This window comes from Hyla sarda, chromosome 6 (assembly GCF_029499605.1).
Source record: "Hyla sarda isolate aHylSar1 chromosome 6, aHylSar1.hap1, whole genome shotgun sequence".
NCBI classification, from domain to species: domain Eukaryota; kingdom Metazoa; phylum Chordata; class Amphibia; order Anura; family Hylidae; genus Hyla; species Hyla sarda.
In genome coordinates, this window is record NC_079194.1 from 304,208,070 (window position 1) to 304,222,048 (window position 13,979).

General features: G+C 55.2%; 1 protein-coding gene across 2 annotated transcripts in view; it reads left to right on the forward strand.

Moving 5' to 3' along the window:
- Positions 1-8,709: 8,709 nt before the first annotated feature.
- Positions 8,710-13,979, forward strand: part of USP47 (ubiquitin specific peptidase 47) — a 99,008-nt gene continuing 93,738 nt past the window's right edge. The window contains exon 1 of one of the 2 annotated variants that reach the window (XM_056527981.1): positions 8,710-8,948. In XM_056527981.1, coding sequence (XP_056383956.1) covers positions 8,910-8,948 — 39 coding nt within the window. In that variant the 5' untranslated portion in view covers positions 8,710-8,909. The remainder of the gene's footprint in view (positions 8,949-13,979) is intronic. The other variant, XM_056527980.1, reaches the window with a different exon arrangement.

Here is a 13,979-nt window from a genome sequence, read left to right on the forward strand (position 1 = left end):
GGGATGAGGAGGAGGGGGATGAGGACCCCGGAGGAGAGGGATGAGGACCCCGGAGGAGGGGGAGGAGGGCCCCGGAGGAGGGGGAGGAGGATGAGGGCCCCGGAGGAGGGCCCAGGAGGAGGGGGAGGAGGGCCCCGAAGGAGAGGGATGAGGACCCCAGAGGAGAGGGATGAGGAGGAGGGGGATGAGGACCCCGGAGGAGAGGGATGAGGAGGAGGGGGATGAGGACCCCGGAGTAGGGGGATGAGGACCCTGGAGGAGAGGGATGAGGACCCCGGAGGAGAGCGATGAGGACCCCGGAGGAGAGGGATGAGGACCCCGGATGAGAGGGATGAGGACCCCGGAGGAGAGGGATGAGGAGGAGGGGGATGAGGACCCCGGAGGAGGGGAATGAGGAGGAGGGGGATGAGGACCCCGGAGGAGGGGGATGAGGACCCCGGAGGAGAGGGATGAGGACCCCGGAGGAGGGGGATGAGGAACCCGGAGGAGGGGGAGGAGGATGAGGGCCCCGGAGGAGGGGGAGGAGGACCTCAGAGGAGAGGGATGAGGACCCCGGAGGAGAGGGATGAGGAGGGGGATGAGGACCCCGGAGGAGAGGGATGAGGACCCCGGAGGAGAGGGGCGAGGACCCCGGAGGAGAGGGATGGGGACCCCGGAGGAGAGGGATGGGGACCCCGGAGGAGAGGGACGAGGACCCCGGAGGAGAGGGGCGAGGACCCCGGAGGAGAGGGGTGAGGACCCCGGAGGAGAGGGGCGAGGACCCCGGAGGAGAGGGATGAGGACCCCGGAGGAGGGGGATGAGGACCCCGGAGGAGAGGGATGAGGACCCCGGAGGAGATCGATGAGGACCCCGGAGGAGAGGGATGAGGACCCCGGAGGAGAGGGATGGGGACCCCGGAGGAGAGGGTTGGGGACCCCGGAGGAGAGGGATGAGGACCCCGGAGGAGAGGGGTGAGGACCCCAGAGGAGAGGGATGAGGGGGACCCCAGAGGAGAGGGATGAGGACCCCGGAGGAGAGGGATGAGGACCCCGGAGGAGGGGGATGAGGACCCCGGAGGAGAGGGATGAGGACCCCGGAGGAGAGGGATGAGGACCCCGGAGGAGGGGGATGAGGACCCCGGAGGAGAGGGATGAGGACCCCGGAGGAGATCGATGAGGACCCCGGAGGAGAGGGATGAGGACCCCGGAGGAGAGGGATGGGGACCCCGGAGGAGAGGGTTGGGGACCCCGGAGGAGAGGGATGAGGACCCCGGAGGAGAGGGGCGAGGACCCCGGATTAGAGGGATGAGGACCCCGGAGGAGAGGGATGAGGAGGAGAGGATGAGGACCCCGGAGGAGAGGGAGGAGGACCCTGGAGGAGAGGGATGAGGACCCCGGAGGAGAGGGATGAGGGGGATGGGGACCCCGGAGGAGAGGGATGAGGACCCCGGAGGAGAGGGATGAGGACCCTGGAGGAGGGGGATGAGGACCCCGGAGGAGAGGGATGAGGACCCCGGAGGAGAGGGATGAGGACCCCGGAGGAGAGGGATGAGGAGAATGGGGACCCCGGAGGAGGGGGATGAGGACCCCGGAGGAGAGGGATGAGGACCCGGAGGAGAGGGATGAGGGGGATGGGGACCCCGGAGGAGGGGGATGAGGACCCCGGAGGAGGGGGATGAGGACCCTGGAGGAGGGGGATGAGGAGGAGGGGGATGAGGACCCTGGAGGAGAGGGATTAGGACCCCGGAGGAGAGGGATGAGGACCCCGGAGGAGGAGGGGGATGAGGACCCTGGAGGAGAGGGATTAGGACCTCGGAGGAGAGGGATGAGGACCCCGGAGGAGGTGAGGGATGAGGACCCTGGAGGAGGGGGATGAGGACCCCGGAGGAGAGGGATGAGGACCCCGGAGGAGAGGGATGAGGACCCTGGAGGAGAGGGATGAGGGGGATGGGGACCCCGGAGGAGAGGGATGAGGACCCCGGAGGAGGGGGATGAGGACCCCGGAGGAGGGGGATGAGGACCCTGGAGGAGGGGGATGAGGAGGAGAGGGATGAGGACCCTGGAGGAGAGGGATTAGGACCCCGGAGGAGAGGGATGAGGACCCCGGAGGAGGAGGGGGATGAGGACCCTGGAGGAGAGGGATTAGGACCTCGGAGGAGAGGGATGAGGACCCCGGAGGAGGTGAGGGATGAGGACCCTGGAGGAGGGGGATGAGGACCCCGGAGGAGAGGGATGAGGACCCCGGAGGAGAGGGATGAGGACCCTGGAGGAGAGGGATGAGGGGGATGGGGACCCCGGAGGAGAGGGATGAGGACCCCGGAGGAGGGGGATGAGGACCCCGGAGGAGGGGGATGAGGACCCTGGAGGAGGGGGATGAGGAGGAGAGGGATGAGGACCCTGGAGGAGAGGGATTAGGACCCCGGAGGAGAGGGATGAGGACCCCGGAGGAGGAGGGGGATGAGGACCCTGGAGGAGAGCCTGTTACCACCTAGGCCCAGGAGCACCATTTTTGAAGCTCCGGGCCTGTTGGGGGATGAGGACCCCGGAGGAGGGGGATGAGGACCCCGGAGGAGAGGGATGAGGACCCCGGAGGAGATCGATGAGGACCCCGGAGGAGAGGGATGAGGACCCCGGAGGAGAGGGATGGGGACCCCGGAGGAGAGGGTTGGGGACCCCGGAGGAGAGGGATGAGGACCCCGGAGGAGAGGGGCGAGGACCCCGGATTAGAGGGATGAGGACCCCGGAGGAGAGGGATGAGGAGGAGAGGATGAGGACCCCGGAGGAGAGGGAGGAGGACCCTGGAGGAGAGGGATGAGGACCCCGGAGGAGGGGGATGAGGACCCCGGAGGAGAGGGATGAGGGGGATGGGGACCCCGGAGGAGAGGGATGAGGACCCCGGAGGAGAGGGATGAGGACCCTGGAGGAGGGGGATGAGGACCCCGGAGGAGAGGGATGAGGACCCCGGAGGAGAGGGATGAGGACCCCGGAGGAGAGGGATGAGGAGGATGGGGACCCCGGAGGAGAGGGATGAGGGGGATGAGGACCCCGGAGGAGAGGGATGAGGACCCGGAGGAGAGGGATGAGGGGGATGGGGACCCCGGAGGAGGGGGATGAGGACCCCGGAGGAGGGGGATGAGGACCCTGGAGGAGAGGGATTAGGACCCCGGAGGAGAGGGATGAGGACCCCGGAGGAGGAGGGGGATGAGGACCCTGGAGGAGAGGGATTAGGACCTCGGAGGAGAGGGATGAGGACCCCGGAGGAGGTGAGGGATGAGGACCCTGGAGGAGGGGGATGAGGACCCCGGAGGAGAGGGATGAGGACCCCGGAGGAGAGGGATGAGGACCCTGGAGGAGAGGGATGAGGGGGATGGGGACCCCGGAGGAGAGGGATGAGGACCCCGGAGGAGGGGGATGAGGACCCCGGAGGAGGGGGATGAGGACCCTGGAGGAGGGGGATGAGGAGGAGAGGGATGAGGACCCTGGAGGAGAGGGATTAGGACCCCGGAGGAGAGGGATGAGGACCCTGGAGGAGGAGGGGGATGAGGACCCTGGAGGAGAGGGATTAGGACCTCGGAGGAGAGGGATGAGGACCCCGGAGGAGGTGAGGGATGAGGACCCTGGAGGAGGGGGATGAGGACCCCGGAGGAGAGGGATGAGGACCCCGGAGGAGAGGGATGAGGACCCTGGAGGAGAGGGATGAGGGGGATGGGGACCCCGGAGGAGAGGGATGAGGACCCCGGAGGAGGGGGATGAGGACCCCGGAGGAGGGGGATGAGGACCCTGGAGGAGGGGGATGAGGAGGAGAGGGATGAGGACCCTGGAGGAGAGGGATTAGGACCCCGGAGGAGAGGGATGAGGACCCCGGAGGAGGAGGGGGATGAGGACCCTGGAGGAGAGCCTGTTACCACCTAGGCCCAGGAGCACCATTTTTGAAGCTCCGGGCCTGTTGGTACCGGCTCTTCCCGCCATCCCTGTGGTGGTTGGTATCGGGGTAATAATTGGGGGTTAGCACTACCTGTTTTTGTGGCTAACGCTAAGCCCGGCTTAGTAATGGATTCTGTATATTAGAGAGATTCCGCTACTAAGCCTGTCAAGTAAATAAAAAAATGTTATTTAAAAAAATACTCTCCCCACAAGCCCTTGTTAACCATTTTATTAACATTAAAGAAAGAAAGAACGCTGGTTATCGACGTAGTCCACCGAATCCAAAGGAGTCAACAGGATACACGGATCTAAACTGACAAGAAAAAAATCCCAAAAAATTGGATAATACATTTATTGTCACCGGACGGGTAACAAGCTTGTCCCACACCGCACAACTACAACTCCCAGCATGCCCTAACTTTACGAGTTGTAGTCTTGCAACAGTTAGCAGACAGATGGGAGATGTGCAGCGTGGGGGGGGGGGGGGGACAATCGGGGGTTATGTAAATCAGTGTCCCCATTATTAGAAGTGAGGGTAGTGGGGAGAAAATATGACGGAGCCCGGGCGGCTGCAGAGTGAGGCCAGCCCGGGCTCCTGTGTACAGTCGTTAAAGGGGTACTCCGGCCCTTAGACATCTTATCCCCTATCCAAAGGATAGGGGATAAGATGCCTGACTGCGGGGGTCCCGCTGCTGGGGACCCCTGCAATCTTGTATTCGCCACCCACCTGTTTGAGCTGCATGCCGCGGTGCCAGCTCACAAACAGTGGGGTGGTGACCACGGGGCCGGAGTATGGTGCTGTCTGCGGAATGCTTTGCCCTGTGAACAAAGCCTTGGGGTCTATGCACACGGCACAATTTCCGCTTTAGCAAACTGCAGATGGGCAGCAATGTTCTGGAGAGCAGCATCACACTTGCACACCATTGTTGTCCCATTCACACTTGTGAATTTCCGCAAGCTGAAGTTCAAACGTGTGAATGGGAGTGCGGAATCCCATAGAAGTCTATTGGGCTTTCATTTGGGGAGGAAATTCTGCCGTGTGAATAGACCCTTATACGGTCCAAGTCCAGGTGCAATGCGGCTAACTCCCCCGACTGAGCGCCATAATATAAATACAATAAACACAGCTCAAGATCTGTAATAAACATGAAATCCTTATATAAAAAAACAAGCGTTTCTGGGGTCATTTTTTCCCCCCATATTTCGCGGATACTCCATCAAGCCCTTTCCCCGGCCTCGAAGACAAAGGAATCACTGGATTATAGACCCGAAAAGCAGCAATTTGGGTAAGTTCAGGACAGCGGGAGAGAACAGGCAGGTTAGCGCCATGCACAGTGGGTCCCCATTGCTCTACACCAGTGGTCTTCAACCTGCGGACCTCCAGATGTTGCAAAACTACAACTCCCAGCATGCCCGGACAGCCAACGGCTGTCCGGGCATGCTGGGAGTTGTAGTTTTGCAACATCTGGAGGTCCGCAGGTTGAAGACCACTGCTCTACATGCTCTCCCCCTGGGTATCTGCAGCTACTATTTACTTCAATGGGCGCTGAGCTGCAGGTACCCACTATGCAATGAGCAGCATTGGGTATTCAGCCTCATTCACTGTGTAGTGCAGGGCATTGGACTGCTGCAGGGTTGCCGGGTTTCGGCACCAAGTTTCGGCAGGGCAGCAGGAGAGAGCGTGCAGAGCAGGCAGGTCAGCTCCATGGACAGTGCGCACCTATAGTTCTATGCACTCTCTCTTGCTGTCCTGGGTAACTGCAGCTCCTGATCACCTTAAAGGGGTACTCCGGTGAAAACCTTTTTTCTTTTAAATCAACTGGTGGCAGAAAGTTAAACATATTTGCAAATTACTTCTATTAAAAAATCTTAATCCTTCCTGTACGTATTAGCTGCTGAATACTACAGAGGAAATTCTTTTCTTTTTGGAATGCTCTCTGATGACATCACGAGCACAGTTCTCTCTGCTGACGTTATTATAAGAATAACACTTTATTTATTGTTGTCCTTAGTGGGATTTGAACCCAAGTCTCCAGCACTGCAAGGCAGCATACAGTAGCTGATAAGTACTGGAAGGATTAAGATTTTTTTTTATAGTAGTAATTTACAAACCTGTTTTACTTTCTGGCACCAGTTGATTTAAAAAAAATAGTTTTCCACCGGAGTACCCCTTTAATCTATAGAGGACATAGAACGCACATGTACACCCTGCGCCCACTCCTGGTGTATGAAGTGGGAAAGGATCTGAGCGCTCTTTATACCCAGTTGCTATCAGGACCCACAGCTAATGCTGTAAATTGCCATTCTAAAACAGGTACAATATATTGCCGGTTAGCTTCTCTTCACGAAAAAACGAAAGTGCAGAAATGAAAAATTCCTGTGTCCTCAAGCGGTTAAATTACTAAAAATCTGATTTTTTTGTCTGTTTTTTTTTATGATGAAAACGACAGCCATAAGGCAACAACAACAAAGAAAACACCAATATTTTTATACTCTGTAAATGTTGTATAATAGTCTGCAAGGTCACAAAGAAACCCAAGGTATCCTCTAAGCAACTAATGTCCGTGAGTCACTGGACAACAATAGTGTGCTGCTGCTCTCCAGAACATTGCTGCCCATCTGCAGTTTACTAAAGATCACCTATGCAGAAAGCCACTGCTTTCCAAAAAAAAAAAACATTGCTGCTCATCTGCAGTTTGCTAAAGATCACCTAGGTAGAGAGCCACTGCTTTCCAAAAAAGTGCTGCATCATATGACTGCATTGGTCAGCACTGGTGCCGCATCGTATTGGTCAGCACTGGTGCCACATCATATGACTGTATTGGTCAGCACTGGTGCTGCATCATATGACTGTATTGGTCAGCACTGGTGTAGTGTTTTGTTGCTGTATTGGTCACAGCAGGTGCAACGTTGCGTATCTGTATTGGTCACCCCAGGTGTTGCATCATGTTGTTGTATTGGTCACCACAGGTGCTGCGTTGTGTCTCTGTATTGGTCACCACAGGTGCTGCGTTGTGTCTCTGAATTGGTCACCACAGGTGCTGCATAGTGTCTCTGTATTGGTCACCACAGGTGCTGCGTTGTGTCTCTGTATTGGTCACCACAGGTGCTGCGTTGTGTCTCTGTATTGGTCACCACAGGTGCTGCGTTGTGTCTCTGTATTGGTCACCACAGGTGCTGCGTTGTGTCTCTGTATTGGTCACCACATGTGCTGCGTTGTGTCTCTGTATTGTTCACCACAGGTGCTGCGTTGTGTCTCTGTATTGGACACCACAGGTGCTGCGTTGTGTCTCTGTATTGGTCACCACAGGTGCTGCGTTGTGTCTCTGTATTGGTCACCACAGGTGCTGCGTTGTGTCTCTGTATTGGTCACCACAGGTGCTGCCTTATGTCTTTGTATTGTTCACCACAGGTGCTGCGTTGTGTCTCTGTATTGGACACCACAGGTGCTGCGTTGTGTCTCTGTATTGGTCACCACAGGTGCTGCGTTGTGTCTCTGTATTGGTCACCACAGGTGCTGCGTTGTGTCTCTGTATTGGTCACCACAGGTGCTGCGTTGTGTCTCTGTATTGGTCACCACATGTGCTGCGTTGTGTCTCTGTATTGTTCACCACAGGTGCTGCGTTGTGTCTCTGTATTTGACACCACAGGTGCTGCGCTGTGTCTCTGTATTGGTCACCACAGGTGCTGCGTTGTGTCTCTGTATTGGTCACCACAGGTGCTGCGTTGTGTCTCTGTATTGGTCACCACAGGTGCTGCCTTATGTCTTTGTATTGTTCACCACAGGTGCTGCGTTGTGTCTCTGTATTGGACACCACAGGTGCTGCGTTGTGTCTCTGTATTGGTCACCACAGGTGCTGCGTTGTGTCTCTGTATTGGACACCTCAGGTGCTGCGTTGTGTCTCTGTATTGGTCACCACAGGTGCTGCGTTGTGTCTCTGTATTGGTCACCACAGGTGCTGCGTTGTGTCTCAGTATTGTTCACCACAGGTGCTGCGTTGTGTCTCTGTATTGGACACCACAGGTGCTGCGTTGTGTCTCTGTATTGGACACCACAGGTGCTGCGTTGTGTCTCTGTATTGGTCTCCACAGGCGCTGCGTTGTGTCTCTGTATTGGTGGCCCCTGATGTCGCATTGCGTCTCTTTATTGGTTGCCATTACATTTTGTGTGATTATTAAAGGGGAATTCCAGGGAAAACCTTTATATATATATCAACTGGCTCCAGAAAGTTAAACAGATTTGTAAATTACTTTTATTAAAAAATCTTAATCCTTCCAATAATTATCAGCTGCTGAAGTTGAGTTGATCTTTTCTGTCTGGCAACAGTGCTCTCTGCTGACACCTCTGCTTGGGAACTGCATAGAGTAGAAGAGGTTTGCTATAGAGATTTTCTACTCTGGATTGTTCCCAAGACAGGTGTCATCAGAGAGCACTTAGTCACGAGAACAACTCAACTTCAGCAGCTCATAAGTACTGAAAGGATTAAGATTTGTTTAATAGAAGTAATTTACAAATTTTGTTTAACTTTCTCGAGCCAGTTGAGTATATATATATATATATATATATATATATATATATATATATAAAAGTTATTCCTTGATAACCCCTTAATGACACAAAACAATGAGCGCGAAATGCAGTCTTTCAGAGAGAAGTGCCATTATCACCCATAGCAACCAATCATGTGACTTTTAATAAGTAATCTGATTGGCTGGCCATTTGGATACATAAGTGAGGTAACTACCAATCAGGATAGATATCTGTATTCCTTCAATAAGTAACTAATAAGAGCACCAAGATGGCGGCCAGGCTCAAGCTGGGAGTTGTCATGGTGACGGTCGCTCCTCGGCCTTAGACCGGAAATGACGTCGAGCATCTTCTCGCGAGAGTTCCGTCGGCCATTTCTCCATTGATTGCGTCTGCTCCTGGCAGTGAAGTCCGCGCTGTGTCTTCTCACCATGATCCCCGCCTGAAGCCTGTCACCCCGGCCGCGACCAGCACGGAGATGGTGCCCGGAGAGGATGGTCCCCTCGTACCCAAAGAGGTGAGGCGGCGCTTCCGGGGCGGGTCAGTGGCTTCCGGGCCTCTCAGCTGTGCGGACTCCGGGGCCTGAGGAGATTACAGGCTGGAAGTGCAACCCGGTGTCCTACGGCTCAGTGTCAGTCCACAGCTGCAGTGTCGTGTCTCTGTACTAGTGTCCACAGCTGCAGTGTCTCTGTACTAGTGTCCACAGCTGCAGTGTCGTGTCTCTGTACTAGTGTCCACAGCTGCAGTGTCGTGTCTCTGTACTAGTGTCCACAGCTGCAGTGTTGTGTCTCTGTACTAGTGTCCACAGCTGCAGTTTCGTGTCTCTGTACTAGTGTCCACAGCTGCAGTGTCGTGTCTCTGTACTAGTGTCCACAGCTGCAGTGTCTCTGTACTAGTGTCCACAGCTGCAGTGTCGTGTCTCTGTACTAGTGTCCACAGCTGCAGTGTCGTGTCTCTGTACTAGTGTCCACAGCTGCAGTGTCGTGTCTCTGTACTAGTGTCCACAGCTGCAGTGTCGTGTCTCTGTACTAGTGTATAGAGCTGCAGTGTCGTGTCTCTGTACTAGTGTCCACAGCTGCAGTGTTGTGTCTCTGTACTAGTGTCCACAGCTGCAGTGTCGTGTCTCTGTACTAGTGTCCACAGCTGCAGTGTCGTGTCTCTGTGCTAGTGTCCACAGCTGCAGTGTCGTGTCTCTGTACTAGTGTCCACAGCTGCAGTGTCGTGTCTCTGTACTAGTGTCCACAGCTGCAGTGTCGTGTCTCTGTACTAGTGTCCACAGCTGCAGTGTTGTGTCTCTGTACTAGTGTCCACAGCTGCAGTGTTGTGTCTCTGTACTAGTGTCCACAGCTGCAGTTTCGTGTCTCTGTACTAGTGTCCACAGCTGCAGTGTCGTGTCTCTGTACTAGTGTCCACAGCTGCAGTGTTGTGTCTCTGTACTAGTGTCTACAGCTGCAGTGTTGTGTCTCTGTACTAGTGTATAGAGCTGCAGTGTCGTGTCTCTGTACTAGTGTCTACAGCTGCAGTGTCGTGTCACTGTACTAGTGTCTACAGCTGCAGTGTCGTGTCTCTGTACTAGTGTCCACAGCTGCAGTGTCGTGTCTCTGTACTAGTGTCCACAGCTGCAGTGTCGTGTCTCTGTACTAGTGTCCACAGCTGCAGTGTCGTGTCTCAGTACTAGTGTCTACAGCTGCAGTGTCGTGTCTCTGTACTAGTGTCCACAGCTGCAGTGTCGTGTCTCTGTACTAGTGTCCACAGCTGCAGTGTCGTGTCTCTGTACTAGTGTCCACAGCTGCAGTGTCGTGTCTCTGTACTAGTGTCCACAGCTGCAGTGTTGTGTCTCTGTACTAGTGTCTACAGCTGCAGTGTCGTGTCTCTGTACTAGTGTCCACAGCTGCAGTGTCTCTGTACTAGTGTCCACAGCTGCAGTGTTGTGTCTCTGTACTAGTGTCCACAGCTGCAGTTTCGTGTCTCTGTACTAGTGTCCACAGCTGCAGTGTCGTGTCTCTGTACTAGTGTCCACAGCTGCAGTGTCGTGTCTCTGTACTAGTGTCCACAGCTGCAGTGTCGTGTCTCTGTACTAGTGTCAGTCCACAGCTGCAGTGTCGTGTCTCTGTACTAGTGTCCACAGCTGCAGTGTCTCTGTACTAGTGTCCACAGCTGCAGTGTCGTGTCTCTGTACTAGTGTCCACAGCTGCAGTGTCGTGTCTCTGTACTAGTGTCCACAGCTGCAGTGTTGTGTCTCTGTACTAGTGTCCACAGCTGCAGTGTTGTGTCTCTGTACTAGTGTCCACAGCTGCAGTGTCTCTGTACTAGTGTCCACAGCTGCAGTGTTGTGTCTCTGTACTAGTGTCCACAGCTGCAGTTTCGTGTCTCTGTACTAGTGTCCACAGCTGCAGTGTCGTGTCACTGTACTAGTGTCCACAGCTGCAGTGTCGTGTCTCTGTACTAGTGTCTACAGCTGCAGTGTCGTGTCTCTGTACTAGTGTCCACAGCTGCAGTGTCGTGTCTCTGTACTAGTGTCTACAGCTGCAGTGTTGTGTCACTGTACTAGTGTCCACAGCTGCAGTGTCGTGTCTCTGTACTAGTGTCTACAGCTGCAGTGTCGTGTCTCTGTACTAGTGTCCACAGCTGCAGTGTCGTGTCTCTGTACTAGTGTCCACAGCTGCAGTGTCGTGTCTCTGTACTAGTGTCTACAGCTGTGATGTCTTGTCACTGTACTAGTGTCCACAGCTGCAGTGTCGTGTCTCTGTACTAGTGTCCACAGCTGCAGTGTCGTGTCTCTGTACTAGTGTCCACAGCTGCAGTTTCGTGTCTCTGTACTAGTGTCCACAGCTGCAGTGTCGTGTCTCTGTACTAGTGTCCACAGCTGCAGTGTTGTGTCTCTGTACTAGTGTCTACAGCTGCAGTGTCGTGTCTCTGTACTAGTGTCCACAGCTGCAGTGTCTCTGTACTAGTGTCCACAGCTGCAGTGTTGTGTCTCTGTACTAGTGTCCACAGCTGCAGTGTCTCTGTACTAGTGTCCACAGCTGCAGTGTTGTGTCTCTGTACTAGTGTATAGAGCTGCAGTGTTGTGTCTCTGTACTAGTGTCTACAGCTGCAGTGTTGTGTCTCTGTACTAGTGTATAGAGCTGCAGTGTTGTGTCTCTGTACTAGTGTCTACAGCTGCAGTGTTGTGTCTCTGTACTAGTGTATAGAGCTGCAGTGTTGTGTCTCTGTACTAGTGTCCACAGCTGCAGTGTTGTGTCTCTGTACTAGTGTCCACAGCTGCAGTTTCGTGTCTCTGTACTAGTGTCCACAGCTGCAGTGTCGTGTCTCTGTACTAGTGTCTACAGCTGCAGTGTCGTGTCTCTGTACTAGTGTCCACAGCTGCAGTGTCGTGTCTCTGTACTAGTGTCAGTCCACAGCTGCAGTGTCGTGTCTCTGTACTAGTGTCCACAGCTGCAGTGTCGTGTCTCTGTACTAGTGTCCACAGCTGCAGTGTCTCTGTACTAGTGTCCACAGCTGCAGTGTCGTGTCTCTGTACTAGTGTCCACAGCTGCAGTGTCGTGTCTCTGTACTAGTGTCCACAGCTGCAGTGTCGTGTCTCTGTACTAGTGTCCACAGCTGCAGTGTCGTGTCTCTGTACTAGTGTCAGTCCACAGCTGCAGTGTCGTGTCTCTGTACTAGTGTCCACAGCTGCAGTGTCGTGTCTCTGTACTAGTGTATAGAGCTGCAGTGTCGTGTCTCTGTACTAGTGTCTACAGCTGCAGTGTTGTGTCTCTGTACTAGTGTCTACAGCTGCAGTGTCGTGTCTCTGTACTAGTGTCTACAGCTGCAGTGTCGTGTCTCTGTACTAGTGTCCACAGCTGCAGTGTCGTGTCTCTGTACTAGTGTCCACAGCTGCAGTGTCGTGTCTCTGTACTAGTGTCCACAGCTGCAGTGTCGTGTCTCTGTACTAGTGTCCACAGCTGCAGTGTCGTGTCTCTGTACTAGTGTCCACAGCTGCAGTGTCGTGTCTCTGTACTAGTGTCCACAGCTGCAGTGTCGTGTCTCTGTACTAGTGTCCACAGCTGCAGTGTCGTGTCTCTGTACTAGTGTCCACAGCTGCAGTGTCGTGTCTCTGTACTAGTGTCTACAGCTGCAGTGTCGTGTCTCTGTACTAGTGTCCACAGCTGCAGTGTCGTGTCTCTGTACTAGTGTCTACAGCTGCAGTGTCGTGTCACTGTACTAGTGTCCACAGCTGCAGTGTCGTGTCTCTGTACTAGTGTCTACAGCTGCAGTGTCGTGTCTCTGTACTAGTGTCCACAGCTGCAGTGTCGTGTCTCTGTACTAGTGTCCACAGCTGCAGTGTCGTGTCTCTGTACTAGTGTCCACAGCTGCAGTGTCGTGTCACTGTACTAGTGTCCACAGCTGCAGTGTCGTGTCTCTGTACTAGTGTCTACAGCTGCAGTGTCGTGTCTCTGTACTAGTGTCCACAGCTGCAGTGTTGTGTCTCTGTACTAGTGTCTACAGCTGTGATGTCTTGTCACTGTGCGGTGTTGTCACTGTAGTAGTGTCCAGTTGTGTGGAATTGTGTTCGCCCGGTGTTGTGTCGTTGCATTCGTTGATGTGTCACTGTGTTGATCTCCGTTGCGGTGTCAACTTTCTCTATATTGGTGGACAATAGTGCTGCGTCATGTGGCTGTATTGGTGGACAATAGTGCTGCGTCATGTGGCTGTATTGGTGGACAACAGTGCCGCGTCATGTCGCTGTGTTGGTGGCCGATAGTGCTGCGTCATGTCGCTGTGTTGGTGGACAATAGTGCTGCGTCATGTCGCTGTGTTGGTGGCCGACAGTGCTGCGTCATGTCGCTGTGTTGGTGGCCGACAGTGCCGCGTCATGTCGCTGTGTTGGTGGCCGACAGTGCCGCGTCATGTCGCTGTGTTGGTGGCCGATAGTGCCGCGTCATGTCGCTGTGTTGGTGGCCGATAGTGCCGCGTCATGTCGCTGTGTTGGTGGCCGATAGTGCCGCGTCATGTCGCTGTGTTGGCGGCCGATAGTGCCGCGTCATGCCGCTCTGTTGGCGGACGATAGTGCCGCGCCATGCCGCTCTGTTGGCGGACGATAGTGCCGCGCCATGCCGCTCTGTTGGCGGACGATAGTGCCGCGCCATGCCGCTCTGTTGGCGGACGATAGTGCCGCGCCATGCCGCTCTGTTGGCGGACGATAGTGCCGCGCCATGCCGCTCTGTTGGCGGACGATAGTGCCGCGCCATGCCGCTGTGTTGGCGGACGATAGTGCCGCGCCATGCCGCTGTGTTGGCGGACGATAGTGCCGCGCCATGCCGCTGTGTTGGCGGACGATAGTGCCGCGCCATGCCGCTGTGTTGGCGGACGATAGTGCCGCGCCATGCCGCTGTGTTGGCGGACGATAGTGCCGCGCCATGCCGCTGTGTTGGCGGACGATAGTGCCGTTGCTACGAAAGGAACCACCTGTGCAGTGTTACTTCACAATTTTGGTTGCAAACCTTGCTGCGGGGTGTCCCTTTATCGGTCGCCACAGCTGCGCGGTATTATTGTTGTTCCATTG